We start from the raw sequence: 24425 nt of genomic DNA on the forward strand, positions 1-24425 counted from the left end.
AGCAATATCTAGCAATATCACTAGTCATGGACATAGTAACTAACTTGTAGTCTTGGCTCATGGTTTCTTCGTGATATTTTGCACATGTTTTGGAAACATTGGAATTGGAATTGCAGTGTGACTAGAAATAAGAATAGAGAAGGTGATTTCTTTTCAGATTGTTCCCTTATAAAGGAAGTGTATATCGGAAGAAAGATTGGAAGACCAGTAAGCTTCTACTTACGTAAGAATCAAGTGTGGCTTTTAAGAAGACTGTCTATGTTTTTGCACAGCTAACATTTTTATATGCTGTGTGACTGAGGCAGCAAAGTAGGGAAGTAGAAACATTTAAAAGTGAAAATACTAAGCCAGGAAAGGGTCAAATGTATTTCCACGGTATACAGTAGCCAATTCTCAGTTATCCCTCTGAAAGGGTATTGATTACAGGATTTATTATGGTTAGCAGCCCGCAAATCTCAAGATGTCAATTTCAGTTTTTTATTCTTACCCCAGTACCATCCCCACCCCATTGTCTTTTGTTAGAGTGGCTCACAAATAGCAGAATCCACATGTGCACATATACCCTACCCCTAATAGAGATGTGTATTAGCAGAACTCCTAAATAGTGAGGAGCCCACCATATTTTTCCCTATCATAGAAATTAGAGATAAGGGCCTTCCTAGAGCTGAGTCATCTCTGTGTAAGCAAATTAAAATTCCTTTTATTTTATGAGTGGCTAAAGTATTATATGGTGCTTCAGTCTACAGTAAATATTCTTAACATTTCAACTGATATATTTGAAAAAGAAAAGAACTGTTTATAAGTGTTGTCTTATTTTAAACATAATCAAGACTGTCATTAGTACTTAGCTTGTTGGCAGTTAAACTAAACCTTAAAACCAAGTATATAAATGAGTTTCACTTTTATCTTAAATGCTTTCTTTAAACTGCGGGCCAATTTTCTTCAAAAGCTGATGTGTTATACTGCTTTTGAATAAAAAATTTCCCTTCACTCTATCCTTGAAGAACTCTGTTCCTGTTTTAACTCTAGAAAGATTTAAAACACCTATTTTTCATATCTTCCCTGAAAACAACTAATATTGTAGTTCATTCTTTTGTTGTTTCCACAGAAAATTAATTGTCCCAAAAACCACTGAAGTAAATATTCCTTCTATAGGTCATTGAGTTCATTCCCCTGCCACCTTTTCACTTTTTAAAAAGAGCTGTAGGGGCTTCCCTGGTGGCGCAGTGGTTGAGAATCTGCCTGCCAATGCAGGGGACACGGGTTCGTGCCCTGGTCTGGGAAGATCCCACATGCCGCGGAGCAACTAAGCCCGTGAGCCACAGCTACTGAGCCTGCGCGTCTGGAGCTTGTGCTCTGCAACAAGAGAGGCCGCGACAGTGAGAGGCCCGCGCACCGCGATGAAGAGTGGCCCCCACTTGCCACAACTAGAGAAAGCCCTCGCACAGAAACGAAGACCCAACACAGCCATAAATAAATAAATAAAATTTAAAAAAAAAAAAAAAAAAGAGCTGTAGGGACTTCCCTGGTGGTCCAGTGATTAAGACGCCACGCCCCCAGTGCAGGGGGCCTGGGTTCAATCCCTGGTCAGGGAACTAGATCCTGCACGTGGCAACTAAGACCCGGCGCAGCTAAATAAATAAATATTTTTAAATAAAAATAAAAAAATAAGAGCTGTAACCTATCCCCATAAGCTATTTTAATTCTTAAAAAAAAAAAATTAAGAACGTTATAGTCAGGGACTTCCCTGGTGGTGCAGTGGTTAAGAATCCGCCTGCCAATGCAGGGGACACGGGTTCGAGCCCTGGTCCAGGAAGATCCCACATGCCGTGGAGCAACTAAGCCCGTGCACCACAACTGTTGAGCCTGCGCTCTAGAGCCCACGAGCTACAACTACTGAGCCTGCGTGCTGCAACTGCTGAAGCCCGTGCACCTAGAGCCCATGCTCCACAACAAGAGAAGCCACTGCAGTGAGAAGCCCGCGCACAGCAATGAAGACCCAGCACAGCCAAAAATAAATAAGTAAAGATTTTATAAATAAATAAATAAATAAATAAATCCTGTTTTGGTTTTTTTTTTGTTTTTTTTTTTTAAACCTTATAGTCAGGAATTCTTTGTCCTATTCAGACCAAATCACTTTATGACAATTTAAGCCAGTTTCTTCTTATTTCAGTTTCTGGTTGGAGAACTTCACAAAGCATTTGTGTAGAATCTGTCATGCTTGATGCCATTAACTGCTTGCAGTCCATTTTCCAAATCATTATGGTATTGTAACCTCTGGCTACATGAATGAGTAACTAAAAGAAAATGTCATTTATGAATAAACAACATACAGATCAGAACAAATTGAAATTTTGCTCTGTTCCTTTAACTTGTCTTAGCAGCCTACTTTTAAAAGCCAGAGTAGAGTGCCAGTCTACTGATGCTAATTCTCTCTTTTCAAATGTAAAAATGCATAGAAAATAATTATGATAAAACATCTTTTTTAAATTAACATCCTTTCAGATTGTGAATATATTTTGTTTACTGTTAGGCACAAAACAGATAATTTTGCTGGAAATCGCAATATCTTTTTGGTTATCTGACCATATAAGCTTCTTACTTTGAATTTAGCCTGTCTTCCAGATAAATTGCCAAAAATGATTCCAGATCTGTTTTATAAGAGAAAACATTTTCTGCTGGGTAGGTGGTTGGTTTTTTTTGTTTTGTTTTGTTTTGTTTTAGTATAAATACAAGAAAAATAAAGTGGATTTAAGTTCTTTCCTTTAGTTTTATTTTGTTTTAAAAGATATCCTAAAATTTTTTGGCCAAGCAATAGAGTTTTTAAATATTATGTGTTATTTGAACACTGGCCTTTGGGAGGATTTGATAAACAACATATGCCTTTTTTTCCTTTTTGGTATAGTTTTTTCTGTGTGGTCTGGAAATTTACTTTCATTTTTAAGCTTTAAAGATGTTGGCTTTATACTTCTTCATCCCCACATACAAACATGAATTCATTTGATGTGACCAGACATAATACATTCAAGATAAAAAGAGAGGATTGCCAAAAATTAGGGGTAAAATTTGTTTTCTTTAAAGCAGTGGTTTTCAAATTTTTTTAAGCCTCCAGACCCTTTTTTCAAATGAAATATTACGCTGGGACCTCAACTTAGAAGACAGATAAAAAGTGTTATTTTGTCCCTTATAATATTGGCTCAGAGTTAATCAGTGAGAACACTGGAGCTTAGATGGTCATTCCTCTCTTATCCTCAGTGCTCCCAGTTTTTGTTTTGGTTGCCCAGTATCAAGAAAATCTTAATTCCTGAAAATAAGCAGAAGTTGCTGGTGGTGGCACTGCTGCTATTTACTAACAGCTCACCTTGCAACCTCCGAATATTTTTCACTTAAACAGAAAGAGCAAGAAAAGATTTATTCCTAGGTCTGCATGTAAATTAACCAGTCTTTCTCATTTACCATTATGTCTCCAAGTTCTAGCATACTGTCTAAAATATAACAGGCACTCAATTAATTAAATGTTTATGGTGTGAAGAAATGAAGGAACCTGTTAGCATTGGTATTCTACAGTGTGCTACATTTTGACATAGTCACACATTTGAGTGTGTATTTTAAATAGATACATGTGAGGTTTAGGTAAAATGTTTACGGAACTCCTGAAGTACCTCCTCAGAACTGGATTCAGCAGGACTCCGTTTGAAACCCGTAGCTTTAAAGAAATTTTACCATATATATTCCATTGAGATAGTGAACACATGGGAATTTCCTCCAGTCCCGTGGTTAGGACTTGGCGCTTTCACTGCCGGGGCCCCAGGTTCCATCTCTGGTCGGGGGAGCCAAGATCCTGCAAGCCATGTGGTGCGGCCAAAAACAAACAAACAAAAAAAAGATAGTGAACATAGTTAGCTCAGGAGGTCTTCAAGATTTTCCTTGTAATATCTTCCTCCATAAGCCAGCCTTGAAAATAAATTAGCTTGATTTGTTCATTAAACCTAGAAGTATGCATTCAGCTGCTTTTTGTTTGTTTAGTTAGTTACAATTGAAAACAGATAAAAAGTGAAAAGCATATCTTTATAATACATCATTTTGTATAGAAATATGGAAGTTTGAGACTTTTCTTCCCTTTCATCCAAATAAGATCAAATTATATTGACACAAATATACTCTACCTATATCATTGAAAACTTTTCAAAGTTCAGAGGTCTATCAAGATTTTAGTTTTTTGTTATTTTGTTTTACTTTTTCACTTGTAAATATATTTGTTTGACAATATTTTGATAATCTTTTCTATTTAGATTTGTGATTTTGGATTGGCCAGAGTGGAAGAATTAGATGAATCCCGTCACATGACTCAGGAAGTTGTTACTCAGTATTATCGGGCTCCGGAAATCCTGATGGGCAGCCGTCATTACAGCAATGCTATTGACATCTGGTCTGTCGGATGTATCTTTGCAGAACTACTAGGACGAAGAATACTGTTTCAGGCACAGAGTCCCATTCAGCAGGTATGATTTCACTTGAGGCTTTAGGAGCTTTTCAATTCTGTTACAGATTTAAAGGAAAAACCATCTTGCACATATGTCTTGGGCTTATTCATTGTACTGTCTAAATTGCTTTTAGCAAATTCAAGTTCACTTAAAATTCAGAAAGTTATGAAGTTGAAGATTACAGAGAGATTGATTTTGCAACTTACAAGCCTATTAGAGGGAATGTTGACTTTATTACACGCACTGATGCATGGCAGCGGACTCCGATGTAACAGTTTGCACAGGTGTAATCTTCAGTGGTTAGAGGGCCTCTGTTCTTTCTAACTGAATGGATCTGACATGAAAATGTATTTGGTGACTTAATGTACTTACACTTTGTGCTTAGAATATAAATTTTAAGTGTTGACTTCTTTATGAACATTTAGAAACCCTTTCTAACCTTTATTGAGCTAAAATATTTAAATGTGGCAGAGAACATCAGGAGCTGATTAAACTGTAGCTTTAGGAAACCGTTCATGATATTATACTTTAACTGTCTGTCTTTATAGCTAATTCATTACTACCCATATTTTCTTTGGGGTAATTGCTAAGTATTTTTTATTCATAAATTTTAACAATATTTTTTGCGTGAGAATAACGTAACAATGATGAGTCAGGCCGTAGAATCAAATTGGTGGGTTCAAATCCTAGCTCTGCCATTTGCTATCTATCAAATTTTGGGCAAGTTAAACTGTTCCTGAGGATTGTTTTGCAGATTAAATGAAGTGGTAAAGCTGAAAGTAAGGCCTGGGGTCTAGTAAGCACTTAGGCAATGTTAGCAGTTATGTTGGTGGTCGTGGTGTGCCAGGGTGTGAGGGATACAGCCATAAATAAGACAAAGCTTTGTGAAACTTTCACATGAGATAGAAAATAAGTATACCAATAAATATCCCAAGTAATGATAAATTCTATGAAGAAAAAATTAAACCAGGTTAGGGATAGAGAATGATGATGGAGCAGAGCAGTGCTAAAGGACTCTTTGAAGGGTAACATTTGAGGAGTGACCCAAGTGAAATGAGGGAGCAAGATACCGGGAAGAATTATTCCAGGAAAAGGGACAACCAGAAGGTGCCTGGACAGAGGTGAGGCCAGGAGCATACCTGGGACAAAAGGGACAACCAGTATAACAAAGCCCTTTGAGGCAGGAACAAGTGTGGCGTGTTGGAGGGATGGCTTGATTAAGGAAAAGTATGTAAGAGATGAGGTCACAGAGAAAGAGCCTGACCATGGAGACCTGATAAGAACTTTGGATTTTATTCGATCCAAAGTGTGATGGAAAGCTCTCTGTTTTTGAGCAAGGGTTTTGAGCAAGGGAGTGTTAAGATTTGATTGATCACGTTTTAAAAGATCACCCTAACTATTGTGTATCTTTGTAAATAATTCATGCACTTGACCAAAAGTGAAATTATTTCCTTTATGCTCTATCTACCAAGAATTGTTAACTGATACATTAGAAACTATATATGCTCTGATCAACATTTAAATTTATTTCTGTGCTATACATTCAGTCTTTTTGTTTAAGTTTACATCTTGAAAAATTGATCCTGGTGATAAAAAATTATCATATATAATCTAATGTTGGATACTATTGATAATATTCACTTTACTATTCAATTTCTTTGGAAGGTAGAGTTTAACAGACTTACCTGTAAGATGATATGTCATATCTGGACATAAGCTGCCATACAGAAAAGCTTAAGTAAAAATTAAGATGTTGTTCAAATACTATATATTGAACAAGGATCTTGGGTTGCTGCTGAAAAGAATGTACAAAGGAAAGTGTGAAGCAACTGGAACGGGATTCAAATATCTCATTTTCTAGAGAAATAACATAGGTCTTGAGTTTGCCAGTCTGATGTAGCCGCTGAAGTCTCCTTCACATCTATCAGTCATCAGTGTATTTTGGAGTGAGAAATCAAGATCTAAAATGAAAAAAGAGTCTAACTTCTGAGTGGAAGTAGATATTTTCTGTAGCATTTTCTCTTTTATCTTCGAGAAATAAATACCCTATGTACTGTAGTACCAGCAGACTTCATAAAAATGTTTCTCATCCATAGGTCTGACCCATTTTAGACAACTTTCTCAATATTTCCATTTGTTTTCATGAGCCAGTCATTTCCTTCGGCCTTTAGTGTAGTTGTTAGAGGTCCAAAAGTATCGCCGACACACTTTTCCCAAAGAGCTTTTATATAGAGATCTTTTATTCTGTGCAAAACAGGCTACTTGAGAATCTCCATTATCCTGGAGGGCAGTGATACTGATGGCTACCCCATAGCTTAGTTAAGTGCAGAAAATAGTGCTTTGTATTTGGCAACCCCAGAACCAGGAAAATAAGTATTCTCTGGATAAGAACTTTCCATCCTGGAGGAATTAGAATGAAATGTTATTGCTAATTGGGTTATGAAATTAGAACAATCATAGCACTAAAGAAAATTGTTAAGGTAGTTTGCTACCTCCAAAGACTTGTTTGTGAGAAGACCATTTTTATTGGTCTCCTTTATTGTGCACAGCTAATTAGGTGTGGCCTTATGCGGTGTCATAGTTTTCTAAATCACATGGTTTTTCGCCAGTATAAGAGATTTCTAGCATAACTAGAATGTAAAGGGTCTGCACTGGCCCAAACTTAGCTTTTATTTCAGGTGTGAATGTTCTGAGTATTTACTAAATCACAGCTGCCTGGTTTGGATTAGCTCCTTGATGAGCCTGAATCCGTTTGAAGCATCAGAATCCATTGATTAGCTGTTTGAACAGAATAGTCATTAGCCATCACTGAGAGAGCAGTTCGTTTCTACAAGGATCATAGAGGCTGCGGTATCAAGACACGGGGCAGGCAGATGCAGACCCTAAATTACTATAGCCTTAGAATGCCATGCTTGCCAAAATTATTTTCTCTATTTGTATCTTATGGATTGCTAATAAACATTTATCTGTTTTTTTTTTTTTAAAAAAAGGCCAGAAAGTGAAAGTAGAGGCTCCTACCAGTTAATCTGGAACTTGCCTTAATGTTCTTTTCCCCCGAATTTGGTCCTCATCTCTAACGCTGTGATTGAAGAGTAATGAAATGTTGTTTCCATGAGCTTACTATCCATCTGTACTTCGTGTTTCCTCATAGTTGGATTTGATCACAGATCTCTTGGGCACACCATCACTGGAAGCAATGAGGACAGCTTGTGAAGGTGCTAAGGCACACATACTCAGGGGTCCTCATAAACAGGTAAGAGGAGAAGAAGGGCTCTGTATCTGGTAACCATCTGTTTGGGCAGAGTTTTCTTCCAACAGAATCATGAAATGAGAATTTTTAAACAAAAGCATTACTTGTAGGTTTTATTAATTTTTTTATGTCATGGCCATAAGTAAGAAAATGTTCAAATATTTGTCAAACCCAATAGAATATAGTAATTCCCAATGCTATAGGAAATAGTAAATATTTTTGTAGCACCTTTGCTAATAAATGACCCCTGGCTTTTGTCTCCTGGTTTTTGATGTGTCCGGGAAAAGTTACTGGGGGTGGAGCTTTGACCTCAGTACCATAACCTAGTGCATGTATACTCAAGATATCCTTTCCACATACTGAGCCGAAATACCTGGTATCTCTTATTCCAGCCAGGAATGTGAAGCTGTTTCTATTGCACTCTTGCCACTAACACAGAATCAGATGTGAATGTTGTTAGAAAAGAAGTATGAAGAGAGATTGCCAGATTTGCACTGATCAATATTACTTGCAACCAGCCAAGTCACTGCTGAGAAAGACAAGATGGTTATTATCTCCACCCTGTCGATTTAGCAGCATTTTTTAGAAGCACTTTCCTAATCTCCTTTGGACAAAACAGCTTAATGATGTGAAGAGTGAGTAAGGGGAATACTTTTCCTAGGAACAACAAACCGAAACAGAAGAGAGAAGGCTTGAACAGGAAGACTCGGCAACTAATTTTCCTGGGCTTTGCCTTGCTTTCTTTTAAACTGGGCATTTAGATGATCTGATTGATCATTAGAAGATCTGGTTGATATAATTGATAGACCAAATGACAGACTGAGTTTGACAGTCCTCTCAAATTACCTGCCAGACATTTGGTCAAGGCCTTACCTTTCCCTTGTGGTTCCCTCTCTGTGATTCTAGTGATTCCGGAGCTTCCATTTTCACAGGCAAAAAGGGCAATGGGTAAAGTGTGTTATCTTCTAAAACCAGCCCGAACTAGTAAATGTAGATTTACTACTAGAGATGTAGGTGCTGGTATTTTAAATAGCCCCCTGCTGGTTATGTCCTTCTGTTGCATTTAGTTTAGAAGTATAGAATCATTTGGGCCCTAACTCCCTTAGAAGAGCACAGTAAGTCTTAACCTAGAGGAAGGTTCTATATAAATAGAAAGAACTAACAAGATCTGTTATGTTCAGTTTACTGGCCAGTATAGGGAATATTAAACTAATTTATCAATACCTGGCACATATACCTTCAAAGCAGTTTTTTAAAATTTTGTTTGTATATATGCAAGTAATATGTGAGTACATGTAAAATAAAAATTTTACAGAGATTTAGTCATCCATAGCTATCCCCACGCCATCCTAGTCTCCTCTGGATTAATTTTAGAGTGTCTTTCCAGACATATTTTTCTATGCATTTATTTACATAATTTGTACAAACAGAAATATGTACTATTATTTGTTGGGACTTTATAAAAAATATATATATACAGAAGGAGAACCTTATTGGCTATCTTCCTAAAGTCACAGATTACTGCCTCAAATTAATATACTTGTGTTGGTTAAGATACGTACTTGCATGTGGCATCAGTCAGGACTCTTTCCACTGAGACAGTTAAAACTGACTTAAGCAAAAAAGGGAACTTACTGGCTCATATAACTGAAAAGTCTTGAGCTTCCACTGACTTCAGGCTCTGCTGGATTCAGGTAGTCAAGTGATGTTTCATGCCAGGAATCTGACTCTCTTCTGTTCTGTTTTCCTATGTGGTGGCTTCATTTTCAGACAGGCTTTCCCCCGTGTGTTTGCAAAAATGGAACCAGTAGTCCAGCCCTGCGTTCTATTAGCATATCAATCCTCAGGAAAGAGCTTTCCCAAATAGCCATAAAAATATTTGGAAGGTCTCTGATTCCATTAGGAATGTATTTGGTTATGAGTAATAGAAAACCTTGCTTACAATGGTTTAAAGAAATAGAAGTTTATTTTTTTCCTCATATCATGAAGTCCCAGAGGTAGGCAGTCTGGTGATGGCACAGCAGCTCAATTATGTCATAGAGGATTTAGTTTTTTCCTTTCTCTCTGCTCTGCCATCTTTAGAATATTGACTTCATAGTCTCTTGCCTATTGCCTCATGGTCACAAAATGACTGTAGCTTGTCCAGAAATCATATCCATATTCAAAGGAAAAAAATGGAGGAAAGAGGGAGAACTAGCACTATCTGCTCCTTTTATCGGGAAAGCAGAAGTTTTCCCAGAAGCCTGCCTAGCAAACCTTTGCTTATATGTCGTTGTCCAGAACTATGTGATATGTGGCCTCCGAGATGGCAAGAGAAGCTAAAAAAAAATGGGTCTTTTCTATCCCAGTTAATAAAGGTAGATAGGGATAAACAGATTGGAGGTGTGTGTTAGTTTATCCATTCCATTGTATGTTCCTGACCTGTATTAACTGTGTGCCCATCCTGGAACCAGTCGTGGTGCTCAGGGGAATATACCATATGATTGGCCAGGCGTGGGTCAGGTGCCCATCCTTGGAGTTCAGAGATTGAAATCAAGCCCAGCCAAACCACTTGATCTGAGAGTGAGAAAGGGAGTGGTTCCCTTAAAGTCAGGAAACAGGGGCAGTCAGGGGGGCAGACAAGAACACTATATGGCATTTTTAATTTATTATCTCTTTTCCACAACTCAAAATCTTAGCTGCCATGGCCCAGGGATCTATTAAAGCAGATACTTGTTGAGGCACCGCCGTTTTGATAGGATTGAAAAGTCTCTTATCAGCCCTTAGTCCCTTTGTTCATCTCTTATAAGGTTTAGATCTTCATCATTCCTCAGATTGTTCTCAGCTAATTGTGTCAGAAGTAGGTAAAATATTTTCATTGAGGTGAAAATGGTCCTGTCCCCTGACAGGGACCTTATCTTACAGTTAAGGGACTCAGAGTATGGTAGAGAGTTCATTCAATTCAAACTTCTTATGTTTCAGTTGGGGGTTTCTTTTGTATAACCCCAAGAATGCTTACTAGAGTGCACCGCGCATGGTGCAACTCAATTAACGCTGCTGACTGAGGAGCTCAGCTTCTCTGCTGCCGGGTGAAGACTATCAGGAACATCTAACAGGCCTTGTGCAGCCTGGCCGATGCTGCCGGGGTGACCACACTCTGCAGTTGGCTCATGATGACTGTGGCATATACCATCTAGGGCCTCTTGCCCGGGCATAATGGCTGGTAAATTAGAGGGGAAGAAAATGGAATTAGAAATGCAGCATTTCTAGTATTGCATCTTTCCTGTGGAGCCAATGCTAAATTATTAATGGGTGTCATTCTGGAGAGGTACTGGCATGAGTGAACTGACTCTTTTTCTCTGTCCCTCTTTTTAACTTGCATATATAATATAAACACAGGAAAGGAGAAAGCATATCAAATGACTGTTTAGGCTGAAATGAAACTTAGGCTTAGTTTTAGTGTATTTGTTGGGGTATACTTCTGTAAAGAAAGATAATACTGGGGGGGTGGATTTTAAAAATTTCAGGTAGCCTTAAACATCCACTCTTGATTTTCACAAGCTCCCCATCCCATACCCAGTTGTCCTTGAGTCGTAAATTTTGCCTTCTAATTTGTCTTATATCCTCTATTCAGTGGCCTCTGGAACTGTTTGTTTATGTTTTCCTTGCCCACAGAGAGGTGTTATTCATCTTTGTTGTCCCAGCACCTAGCTCAGGGCCTGGCACTTGGTGGATGTTAGATGATCAGCAGTGATGGTGGTAGGTCAGCAGGTCTGTACTTGTGCAGTCTAATGGATGAGAAAGCCAAGGTTCACGTGACTTATCTGAGTCTAGTGATGGCAGAGATAGAATTTGAAGCCGCGTCTTCTAGTACTTATTCCAGTGTTCCCTTCCCTATAACCTGCCTGCACCACAAAAATGGGATGAGGGGTAGATTCACTTTGAGAGTGGAAAGAAAAGAATTGCTTATGGAGAGACATTTTGGTCAGTAAAAACTGACTGGAATTTGGCTGCCATCCTGCACAAGCCAGTGAAAAAAAGCACAGCTATTCACCGTCAAACCAAGAATCGGAATCTTTTAAGAATATCAAATTACTTCATTTTACACAATAAAAAAGTTATTATGGAAAATATATGTAAATTGTAAGTTAAAACCTCTCCCCATGCTCTCCACAATCCCCCCTCCTTTATCTTGACCAATACAAATAATTTCAGAGCTGCCATAGATTTACATATTTTTAGCAGGAAAACATGTAAATGCATCAAGGAGTAGTAAATTGGTCTACAAATATATATATATATATGGGTTTTGGGGGTTTTTTTTCTTTGGTCGCACCCCACAGCATGGGGGATCTTAATTCCCCAACCAGGGATTGAACCCGTGCCCCCTGCAGTGGAAGTGCAGAATCCTAACCACTGGGCTGCCAGGGAATTCCCACCTACAGATATTTAAGTGCCAACTATATATGGGTTCTGTGCACATAATGCTTTTTACCTATAGTAATCCTATCAAGTGTCATACAATTTTAGAACTAAAGTAAACTTCAGTGATCATTTAGTCCAACCTCCTCATTTTATACTTAAGGATACTGGGATTCAGGATGTTGATTTATCTAGTTAGTAAACTAGAACCCCCATCTCATCTCCTGTTACTCTTGATCCTGAAGAAAACATCTGTACAGTGAATAATTACCTCCTGATGATTATGAGGTGTCTTGTTGTTCTTGTAGAATTTTCCTCTACGGCTTAACTGAGGGAAGGAGGCAGATATGTAAAATACTTGATGTTAGTGGTTATCATAGTAGGATTCTAGGCCCGTGATTGAGATATAAGGAGACCTTTTAGTGTTACTTGCGTGAGAGACAGAGCTGTGATGCCATTCACCTGCTCTGTCCCCTGACTCTCCAAGCAGCGAAATAAAAGCTTTATAAGCTGTGTGGCTTCTCAGGTCATTAGAGTCATCTCCCTGCCTCAGTGCAAGAGGGTTAGATATAGGTGTGTGGATATGCCTGCCACTTACAAAAGACAGTTATTGAGTGAGTAATCGGTGCTAAAGTGGTGTCATCCTTTCTTAGAAGATTCTGTAAATTCCCGAGTGTCCTAAAGCTCCTTTAGTGTTTTAGCAAGGTAATGTTGCCGTTAAGACATAGTTCACATGCCTACTTTGCGCAGTTTACTTGCATGTAGCCAAGGTTTTAAATCTTCTTTTCTCCCATCCTTGGGTGTGTTTGGTCTTCCCTTCTTGCCAAAGCGTGTATGATATAAGGCTAACAGGAGCTCCATATTTTCAGGATTAGCTTTCATTTTTCATAGGCTCTTTTGTGCTCTGACCTACAATGGGTAATCATGCAATATAAAATATGCCACTGAAAGTCAGTGACTGTTGTTGCTTTTGAAGACTGGTTAATGAGAGGAATACTCATTTCCTTTGAGTTGAAACTTATGTGCATACACCTTTTGAGCTGGGTACTTAATTTGTCATAAATTGGCTGTATTCCATATCTACTTGCACAAAGACTCACTTGAATATTTGAATTCTTTATTTTTTCACAGCCATCTCTTCCTGTACTTTATACCCTGTCTAGCCAGGCTACACATGAAGCTGTTCATCTCCTTTGCAGGATGTTGGTCTTTGATCCAGTAAGTAGTGTTTGTTTTTATATTTTTTTAATGAATTAAAAATATGTGTTCTAAGAAAAACATCCTGGCTTTGAATAGATGGGCAACGTAAATAATGACTTTTTTTTTTTTAATGAATAATGACTTTTTAAAAGATAAACTTCAGCCCCCAGTTCCATGTGTATCATGCTCACCCATCACACAGAAGTTTGAGTATTAACACGTGAGAGTCTAGGTGAAGAGAGATAAGGAACGGTACCATCCTTATTTATCTCAATATTTGCAAAAGGGGTTTGACACCAATTTGAATTAGGAAAAAAAATTTTTTTTAACATTATTTGAAAAAAATCTGCCCATTGTATTGCGTAAGGAAATATTTACTCTGGGTTGTTGAAATGGTGGCTTTTCCAAATGCCATTTCTAGACTTGACTCTTCTGGGGCAAAGTTCAGCTCTTCATTTATTCATTTGTCCAAAGAATATTCATTATTCACATCCGTGCCAATAACTAACTGTTGTCAAAGAAGACTAAAAAACGGAAGCATTTAGAAAAGAAAATTTTACTTGCCGAGAGTACGTGGAAGTCACCAAATACAAAATACAACAGGTATTTAAAGGGGAAAAATACCCACAAAATTACGAGTTATTAAGTTTACATTGGTTTGTTCTTGATGAGAAAACAGCAACTTTCTCACATGATTATTAAATCCACAGAGGTGAGAACTATCTTCAGATGTCAGCATAACAAAGATTAGGGATAAAAATGTTTTGTTAGGAAGTCCAGGTTTGTGGGAAACAGTCAGGGTTCTATTATTTGGGGGACCAGAACCAATCAGAGTGATCAAGTTATTTTTATTACATCTCAGGGTGCAAAGTGGATTTTTTGTTTGGTTGGTGTTTTTGTTTTCCTTTTGTTTACTTTGGCATGTGAGGTACGTAGTGATACGGGAAGCAAGACAAAGTGGCAATTCTTGTTCCCACAGTCCCTCCTTGTGGTGAAGTTCCTGCCATTAAGGACAGTTTCAGCCACATAATTTGCTGAATGAGCTAGTGGTTTAGTGTCATTAGTTTGATATTTTATTTCGCAAGTTTATCTGCGTAGCTAACAGGAGATGTTGATTAATACATAAAGACCTTTTGTATGGTTAACAAAACTAGAGGCACATGAACTTCAGGTTTCAGAGGTAATTTCTGTCTGCCCATTGAGGATTTTCTAAAGGCCCTGAGGTTAAATTTACTTTTCTGTGTCAGAAATATGTTATTTTCTTTATTAGTTCTACTTAGATTAAGAACGAGGAACTGTGTAATTCACCTGTACCAGGTTTTACCCGCAGTACTTACAGCTGTTGGGTATCCTCTTTCTCTGAGATCCCATGTTTATTTATGATCCTGACCTGCCAGGAGCTCATGGCTGGAACTCTAAGGCTGGAATTTCCTGAACTGTACAGCGGATACCACGCATATTTCCTGGGAGGCCTTTTAGCCATCAGTTCTACATGTGAAATGTAGTCCTTATTCCTTAACAGTGGGATTGTCACACCTAATTAAATGAAACCTTTGGTGTGGTCATAGTTACAAATTAGATTTATCTATAAGAAGGAGATATGATTTATCTATAAGAAGGAGATATGATTTATCTGGAATTTTTATCTGACATGCTTACTGAATTTAGTTTATGATTGATATTAAGGATTCTTTTTCTAGTTCTGAGGGTTCAGTTAGAAATAGATACCATTTTTAAAGAATGTTTCATTCTGGTTTTAACCTGTTAAATTTGAGGGTTAGTGATACATTAAGAAGAAAGAAATGAGGGTTTTATTACCTCAAAATAGTGATGACATTAAACAAATCTCCAGAGACCTTAATTTATCTAAAGGCAGTAAACAGTTACAAGCAATATTTTTAAAGCACAACAATAATTATTAGGAATTTAGACAATTATTTACTTTTTTCTCTTGACAAACAAAAAACACTGTTATCTTGCATACACATCTTCCTATCATCACCCATTCTTTTACGTTCTTTAAAACAATACATATGTACTTTAACCCAAAGGTATTTGCACATCTTTTTTAACTGTTTATTGATGGCTACTCAATACTGTATTAATGAAGAGCCTAGGTATATTAAAATTATGTTGTCCATATATCCAAAGGCCATTTATTAACTCAAATTAATGTTAGTAAGGTCTTAATGCTAACTAAGAATTAGGAGATTGAAATTTTAGTTGACTCATTAAGTCTTTATGATTCGTAGCATACAAAATAATTTCTTTTTAGAAACACATTACCTATTATGATTCATCTCATTTAGTTTAACACATAATTTGCAATTCCATAATCTTAGACAAAGTAATATTAGTTTATCTGACCAGCAAAACCAGTAGGAAAAAAAATCAAATTCAAAATGATTAGGCTTTTTATGAGAAAACAAACCTAAAACTTATATAAATGAGAATATTGTATTAGCATTATTTGTACAGGTGTTTTTAAATTTTTATAACTATTAACTCAGACTGATTTGCCCAAAGAGTCATCTTGTATACAATTATCTTATACAATTATATACCGGATATTAAAACTTCTAAGTTGTTTAAGAGAAATATTTTGCCTACTTTGTAATCTAGTAATCAAGTAATAGTATTATTTTAACTCCCAATTAAAGCTTTTTTTAATCTTTTGAGTTATAACTTGAGCAAGCAAAAATTTCTAAAGAGCCAAAATATTTTATTCATAAGGAAGAATAATGTTTTTAAACCTTTCCATTTCTTTTTATATGTCTTTAATGTGTTAATACTGTTTCTAAAAGCCAGTTGCAATAGGAGTTTGCTCCATTTGATTTTAAGAGATCTCATAATACGATGTATTAACTCCCCTCAGAAGTATACGAAGTACATCCATTTATATTTGTAAAATAGAAAATTTTTTCACTTATTCAAAACTAGAAGAGCCAATTTTGATAAAGTAACAACAAAATCTAGGATATAAATAAGTGAAGTGTCCGTATCTATTACAAATGTTGATTACTTAAATGAGATGTAATTAAGACATAGAGGACATAATTATGCACCATCAATTCCTTCAAAAGAACATCACTATTAAATCTGAGAAATTTTGTGATTTTTTTTTTTTTCCTCAATTTAACAGGACAGTTTTTCTTTTCAGTGTTCATACCCCTTAAAAAACGACAGTCTCCTTTCTTTAGCCTTGTTTCAGAAGTCCCAAAGAGACCTTAATTTGTTTAGAGAAATGAAAGTTGATCATTGCATGCTAGGGATTTGATTTACTTTTTGTTCAAAGGCTTCTCTTAGGTAAGACACTTTAGAGGACCCCATATTGGTGCACAAGGAACATACAAACACAGAGCGTGCCATCCATAGTTAGGAAAACACCAAAATCTCTTCAGCTCTGCATCTGAAATTTCAGGAAATATCAGAATTCCCAGACAAACAAAAAAGACTAACAGTGAAACCAGATTCCATCTGCTGGTGGCAGCTGACAGGGACCCAATTTCTGACATCTGCCACCTGACAGAAGTGACTTAATGGTCATATGATAAAATTAAAACCCAGATTCAATCACTGCTGCCACAAGTTTGGACACGGTCAGCCATGCTCAGTCAGAAACAGAAATAGACTTGGCCAATAACCAGATTTAGTGGGCAAAAGCCAAAGAGCTCAATCCCACACGTGAGACTGGCCAGAGATGCTGAGGACTGAGAGGGGCCCAGACCCAGGCAAGGTGTACTGTCCTGTTTCTTTTGGTTCTGACAGTAGACCTTGATCCCAGTGGAACCTCTGGGAATAGCTGGACTCATTTAGGAAGAAAAGGAAAAGTTTAGTTGCTAAGCGTGCTGTTGAGTCAGACTTCAGAAGGGCTGCATCACCAAATACAAAACATGACAAGTAGCAAAAGGAACAAAACCAGGATTGTGAAGCTTACATTCATCTCTTCATGGTGGATAAACAGCAGCTTTCTCTTGTTATTATCATATCCCAAGAGGTCATGACATGCCTTTTAACATTAGCATAGCAAAAAATCAGAGATAAAGTGTTTTTAGGGAATCCAGGTTTATGGGAAACATGTAACATTTTATTATTTGGGGGACCAGAACCAGTTGCGGTGATCCAGTTATTTTTGGTTTGAGTGCAGATGGTTTTCTTTTTTTTAGTTGTGTTATGTGAAGTGCTGGATCATATTATAAGCAGGGCAAAGTGTCAGTTTGTGTTCTACTCTCTACTAGTGAGTCATCCTTAAATCCTTTAAAATCCACCTTCTCTCAGTAGTACTTACATACCCACTGAGCTAAAAGGAAGGACAGCTTTTTTCTTTTTTTCATGGAGAAATGAGTTTAAAAGTTTATGGTTTATGTAACCTGAAACTAGTATATTAAGTGTTCTAATCTGAAGAGCCAGAAAACCCCAGGCTGCTGATACTCACACTGGGCTGGATATCAAAACGTGGCAAACAGGCCATTCATTAGCCGCTGCCCAACTCCAGCAGCTTGCAGATAAGCTTTTGCCCGAGTTGATTTGGTATCCAAGAGGATAAAAAAGTTTCAAGGAGCTTTGTAAAATTGCCACCATGATCACACCTCTTCTAAATGCTGAGACATATTTAGAAAATATAACTGTTACTTTAAATGTAAATATATCCCTTCCAAAGCATTACATATTTGAATGTCATGTTATTTGTCATTTTTGACCCTGCATATATCTATTTCAAGGTAGGAACTTTTCAGGATCTTAGCAGGGTCATTTCTAAGTGCTTTCTGGTGGCGTATGGTGGTTTATCACAGTAGTTTATTGTCTTACATCATATACTCCCTCTACTGCTACGTTACCCACCTCTAAACTCAATTACTCTCTTACCCTCACCGTCCGCAATTATCCCTTTACACAGGATGTTCCATAAATTAAGTATAAGCTGTGTAAAGCAGTCACTGTGGGTCGTGAAAGATCCTGTGTGGACAGTCGTGTTTATCTGCAGTGTTGATGTGCTGGTCTCTAACTTTGATTTCAGTCCAAAAGAATATCCGCTAAGGATGCCTTAGCCCACCCCTACCTAGATGAAGGGCGACTACGATATCACACGTGTATGTGTAAATGTTGCTTTTCCACATCTACTGGAAGAGTTTATACCAGTGACTTTGAGCCCATCACCAATCCCAAGTTTGATGACACTTTTGAGAAGAACCTCAGTTCTGTCCGACAGGTTAAAGGTGAGTATGCATTTTTGGCCCTCCGCCAGGTGGGGTGACGACTGGTAACATTTTCTGTTATGTGGCTGTGGAAAGCTGAGCTCTGGATGGAGATCAAAGCTCCTTTATATGTTTGTTTTACAAACTTGCATACAGCTGTTTGTCCGGAGCACATATGCCAAGAAAGCTGTGTGTGTTATAAAAACACTGATTTTATATCCAGGGGAAGGTCCGGCAGAGGAATGAACATTTTGTTCTTGTTTTCAAAGCTGACTTACTTAGTGTGACTCAGTATATTTAATATGTAGTCACTCAGTGTGATTTCATGGAATGATACATATTGGACTTTTTTATATAACATGCAAAGTTTTTAAAAGGATAAACATCCACTGAGGGACATCCATCATTCCTTGGTTGATGAGAAGAAGGGGATTTCTGATTGTCTGCTCATAAAATTTCCTGACACGATCTCCTCCTGGGGGGGCGGGTAAAGACATCCAGAATTCTGAGTGGTTTTAAGTGTCTGCTCTAGGACATTTTAGAAGAGAGTAGTCCCCAAAGTGACCAGCCTGAAACCATGTACCTAAATACCAACTGAGGTTTTTTAAGTGATTTTCAAAAAGGCAGTAATTACCAGCAATTTAGAAGAGTTCATTTATAATGCCAACCCAGTGGAGTCACTCTCAAATTTATAGACCATTTTACACCTCCCACTCGTGGGGTTTCCAACCCCTGTAATGGCACTTTGGGGGGTTTTGCCTACGTTTAGCAGCACCTGTCATTTTGGTTTCAGGAAAGTTCCACTGGATTCTGCCTGATAGATGACGTGTGTGTTTAACTAAACCACTAGGAAATGCCGTTCAGATGCTGACTAGAGTTAACCTGAGAATCCACTGCTCCCAGGCCTGCAAATTGGCGTGGGTTGTATGATATTTGTTTTCTCCACAGAAATTATTCATCAGTTCATTTTGGAACAGCAGAAAGGAAACAGAGTGCCTCTCTGCATCAACCCTCAGTCTGCTGCTTTTAAGAGCTTTATTAGGTAACTATATGGATGTAATTCTGACTTTCTTGTTAGAATTAAAAGGATGCCATTGTGAGTTTGTTATTCAGCATATTTCTGGTTTTATTTAGATTAGATAACATAGATAAAAGGTCCAACAGAAAGTTTCTGTTATGAGTTCTGGCTTTAGTCAAAAGCATGTTAAGGGCTTCCCTGGTGGCGCAGTGGTTGAGAATCTGCCTGCCAATGCAGGGGACACGGGTTCGAGCCCTGGTCTGGGAAGATCCCACATGCCGTGGAGCAACTAAGCCCGTGAGCCACAACTACTGAGCCTGCGCATCTGGAGCCTGTGCTCCGCAATGGGAGAGACCGCAACAGTGAGAGGCCCGCGCACCGCGATGAAGAGGGGCCCCCACTCGCCGCAAGTGGAGAAAGCCCTCGCAGAGAAACGAAGACCCAACACAGCCAAAAATAAATAAATAAATAAATAATTTAAAAAAAAAAAAAAAGCATGTTAAAAATGTAAGCATTTGTTCTTACACTAGCTCCAGTTCGCTGTGGCTGCCTTGGCAGTTCCCCAGATGCCCATTACGCTGCCTGGTCAAGTACGTGGGGATCTTCCTCTGCCAGCAGCGCGGCAGCCACTGTCCTGGAGTTGCACATGGTCGTCTCAGTTCCCACTGCCATCCCCACCACCTTAATAATAACCACAAGTGAGAAAATTCTATTTTATAGGTGGACTGCTGGTGTATCCTGTTTAAAGAGAAACCAATAGTCTTATTGGTTATAGAGCTATAAACCTCCTTCAGAACCTAGAAAGCGTCATTCTCTTGATCTCTCCTTTGTCCTTACCTTCTCCATCTCTTTTTCTCTAACTCCTTGTATCAATCAAGGTCAAGTCAGGAGAAAGAAACCACACCCAGTAATATGAACAGGGAAAATTTAATAACAAGCATTAACTAGGAAAAGATGGTTAACTACTAAAAGTCATGCAAGAGGATTCTGAAGAGTCCGAAGTAGCAAATGCAGAAAGCAAGTACTCCCTCTGGACTGAGGGAGAGTGAACAAGGGAGAAATTGAGAACTTAGAGGAAGCCCCTCTAACCAAGGCTAATAAGATTTGGACCTCTTTGGAGAGGAGCCACAGGAACACAGCATGATGGTGAAGAGACTTTACAAAAGGGGTGAGCAGAGCTGATCCGTCAAATAGCCTGCTAGGTGGAGAGAAACTTGCCAGAAAGTTTGGGTAGACCAAAGCTGGGCCTTCCACGGCAAAAAAAAAAAAAAAAAAAAGACGCACACCAGAACCAGGAGGGGAAGCAGCTTCCTAATGCTGTGGCCTTGCAGTGCCTTTTCAGCGCCCCCTGTTGACAAAGGTTATCATTGGGCCCGTGGCGAAGGAAAAAGGTGAACAGGGTCTGGCTCAGGTATCACAGAGCAGCACGAAGGGAGGCTTTGATCTGAGAGGCCACAGTCTTCCTGCCTTCCTCCCTTTCCTTTTCCCCTCTCCTCCTTGCTTCTCTTTCCCTTCCCTTCACTTTCCTTTTAATTGGCCTTGATATAGTGTTGAAGCTGATTGAATTTATTGAACCAAGGTCAAGAATTTTTGTTCATAATTCTTAAAATCAGGTCACTTTCATTCCTTCCATATATTTTTCTGTAGAAAGAAGGAATTAAGTTGCCTTTTTACTTCCCTGTGGTTTAAAATTACTTTGTTGGGCTTCCCTGGTGGCGCAGTGGTTGAGAATCTGCCTGCCAGTGCAGGGGACACGGGTTCGAGCCCTGGTCTGGCAAGATCCCACATGCCGCAGAGCAACTGGGCCCGTGAGCCACAACTACTGAGCCTGTGCGTCTGGAGCCTGTGCTCCGCAACAAGAGAGGCCGCGATAGTGAGAGGCCCGCGCACCACTATGAAGAGTGGCTCCCACTTGCCGCAACTAGAGAAAGCCCTCGCACAGAAACGAAGACCCAACACTGCCAAAAATAAATAAATAAATAAAATTTAAAATTACTTTGTTTTCATATTTTTCCCTAAGAGTCAATTAGGTGTTTTAATACCTTTCAGGTGCAAGTTACTCATTATCCTGGGCCCCCAGGAAGCAAAGTGACACACAACCCCCTCAAGTCTATAATCTTGGCAACATTAGGCAGACATGTGAAATAACTGATAAAACAGATCTGTGGATAACAAGTGCTAAAAGATTATCAATTAAAACTTGATAAAAGAATGCTTATGAGGCTCATTCAAAATAGGTCCCCACTTAAAATCACCTTATTTTGAGAAGCTGCTTTTAAATGGATAATTCTGTATCCTTTAAGGTTATTTTCCCGACTGATTTATAGGCATTATTATTTATAATAGCTACCATTTATATTATGAAGTAGGCACTGTGAAAAACATACATTATCTCATTTATTCATCACAATATCCTATGAGGTGGATAGCATCCCTTTCCAGGAGAGGAAAGATGAAGGAATTTGCTCGGTGTCATACAACTAGTAAATGATGTGTTGCTTTCAAACCCACTCATTAGCTACTGTACCATATCGCCTCACTATAGATACAGATCCTTACATGAACAATTTGGAACAAATGCACCTTTTGAGAAGTGAAAAGAAACAAATAAAAATCCAGGAATGGACTTACAATTTTTTTTTAAAGGAAGGGGGAAAACAGGCAGCAGTGAATTGCCCTGGTGCCTTTTGTGGTGCTACAACCGGTTCACCGTGTCTCTGTTCTCTTCCAGTTCCACTGTTGCTCAGCCGTCTGAGATGCCCCCATCTCCTCTGGTGTGGGAGTGACGGTGGAAGATAATGTACTACTGAAGATGTAATGTAGCTTTCCACTGGAGTCTGGGATTTGCAATTCTGGAGGTTAATCATGCTTGTACTGTAATTTTACTAATGAAGTTTTAAATTAACAACCACTACTTGTATGATACGAATAATATTTAGAAATGTTACTAGACTTTTAATCTTGTAAAGTGGTTGTGCTTTTAGAAGAAAAATATTTTACCCAGAGTTGCACATGTTTTATGAATTTAGTGCAGCTGTTATGGCTCACCTCAGAACAAAAGAGAATTGAACCAAATTTGGGAGTTTGGGGTTTTGTGTTTTTTGTTTTGTTTTGTTTTTCTTTTTTAAAATGAAGTGAGATTGTTCACACACACACACACACACACACACACACACACACAAAGGACAGTCATACATTTTGATATTTGAGCCATTCCTGAAAATTTGGGGTTCTCTAAAATGAAAGAATCTGGAAACCTTGCCTGCGACCAATCATGGAGCCACGTGAGCTGATCGTGGCTGCACCTCGGGAGGGGGAGGGGGGAGGGGCATGCCACCTAATGATCAAGCCCTATAATTAGCTTCTCATTAGAGCCGTGACGGTGATGTGTGCTGTCTAAAATCCAATGTTGTTGGTAGAGAGAATGAGTTTGTGACTAGGAGAGACTAAACTTTTGTTTTCCTTACCCAGTATAAATATATATATATATATTTAATCTATTTTTATTAGAAGTTTTTCTGCTCTTTCTTACATAAAAGAACCCCCAAGCATGCATCTTTCATGTGTGTAAATAATTCATTTCTGGGCTAATTTCAAAAGAATCCCAACATTGCTGTATAGAGAGAGAACTAGCTTGCACATTTTAGGTCTGTGAAATTTTGTGAGACTTTTCCTGCACTGGACAGTAAAAAAAATAAATAAAAGACAAAAACAAATTTAAAAAAAAAATTTAAGCCACAAAAAAAAGGCACATAGGGAATTATGTCAAATGTGTTTGTGTCCTTAGGCAAAGCTGTGGGAGTCTTGAAATGTCACAGTAGTAAATAACTTATTACTTTTTGACAAATTCTTTTTTCTGTTGGAACACTGAATTCTTCTGTGCATATGTATATATGAATACAAATTGAAGGCCTCTACCTCCTGGAGTTATACAACTTGGCTTGTTTACCTCCACATGCTGATGATGACTATTTTTTTTTTTTTTTAAGTTCAATGTGGAGACTTGAAACTTGAATGTCCCTTCCAACTTTTATATTAAAAATAAAAAGACAAGAAAATTGAAGATCGTTTTTCACCTGTACAAGGAATACTAATGGATCGTCTTAAAATTGGTCTAGGAAAAACCTTGGTGTGTGTTATGGACAATTAACTGTTAAAGTTATTGTAAGTTATCTGTATTTAGCAGAGTATTTTCATCTTGAGTGATCTGAGCTGAATTTGAAGACTATTAATAAGTTATGTTTGGAAGTTTTAACTTCAATGAAGTAATTATTTGCTGTGAAAGAAACAAACATTGAATTACTAAACAAAGATGGTGCAATATCTTTGTTTTTTTTTATGAGGCTCCTGAGAATCAACCCAACTGAAGCATTTCAATTCACTTGAATGAGAAACGTGTTTAGTATCAAAAGAGCCCAAGAAGACACTGGTGTGAAAGGTACAATCTCAGAGGTTGGTCAATTACCGTGGCACACTTACTGGTCACTTTGTACAATGTAGATTTGAAGTACAGTGGTGAAAACATTAAATGTGACATTTGAAAAAGAGGTGTCATCTGTTTTATTTCAATTCCTTTCCTTTATTTTCTCTTCAGTACAGCCTGTATCCTGAATTTGCAAAGTTTTGAGACATTACCTATTTATGTTTCCATTTCAATCTTTGAGGAAATTAGTTGTGGGGTTTTTTTTTTAATCTTCTCAGACTTTATATTGCCAAAAACATATTGGAAACTTAGTTAACTGATGTCAAAGATACTGTGATTTAAATAAATATATGCAATTTGAAAGTCTTTCCAGACCTTAGAGTCTAATCCAGTGGTTTTCAAACTTTTTTTAAAGCAAAGAATCCTATTTTCATGTGAAATCAATATAATGGAG

General features: G+C 37.9%; 1 protein-coding gene across 3 annotated transcripts in view; it reads left to right on the top strand.

Annotated features, from left to right (window-relative positions):
* NLK (nemo like kinase) overlaps window positions 1-24093 on the top strand; it is a 147772-nt gene extending 123679 nt beyond the window's left edge. Inside the window, exons 6-12 of one of the 3 annotated variants that reach the window (XR_009499572.1) lie at window positions 4293-4502; window positions 7636-7737; window positions 13267-13353; window positions 18353-18551; window positions 19479-19572; window positions 22280-22406; window positions 23538-24093. Coding sequence is in view for 2 of the 3 variants with exons in the window: in XM_059907457.1 (XP_059763440.1) it covers window positions 4293-4502; window positions 7636-7737; window positions 13267-13353; window positions 18353-18551; window positions 19479-19572; window positions 19786-19849 (756 nt within the window). In the remaining variant the exon portion in view is untranslated. Of the gene's footprint in view, window positions 1-4292; window positions 4503-7635; window positions 7738-13266; window positions 13354-18352; window positions 18552-19478; window positions 19573-19785; window positions 20019-22279 lie in introns of those variants that run through there. The other 2 variants (XM_059907458.1, XM_059907457.1) reach the window with 2 other exon arrangements.
* The last annotated feature ends 332 nt before the right edge of the window (window positions 24094-24425 follow it).

Source organism: Balaenoptera ricei, chromosome 20 (genome assembly GCF_028023285.1).
Source record: "Balaenoptera ricei isolate mBalRic1 chromosome 20, mBalRic1.hap2, whole genome shotgun sequence".
NCBI classification, from domain to species: Eukaryota; Metazoa; Chordata; class Mammalia; order Artiodactyla; family Balaenopteridae; genus Balaenoptera; species Balaenoptera ricei.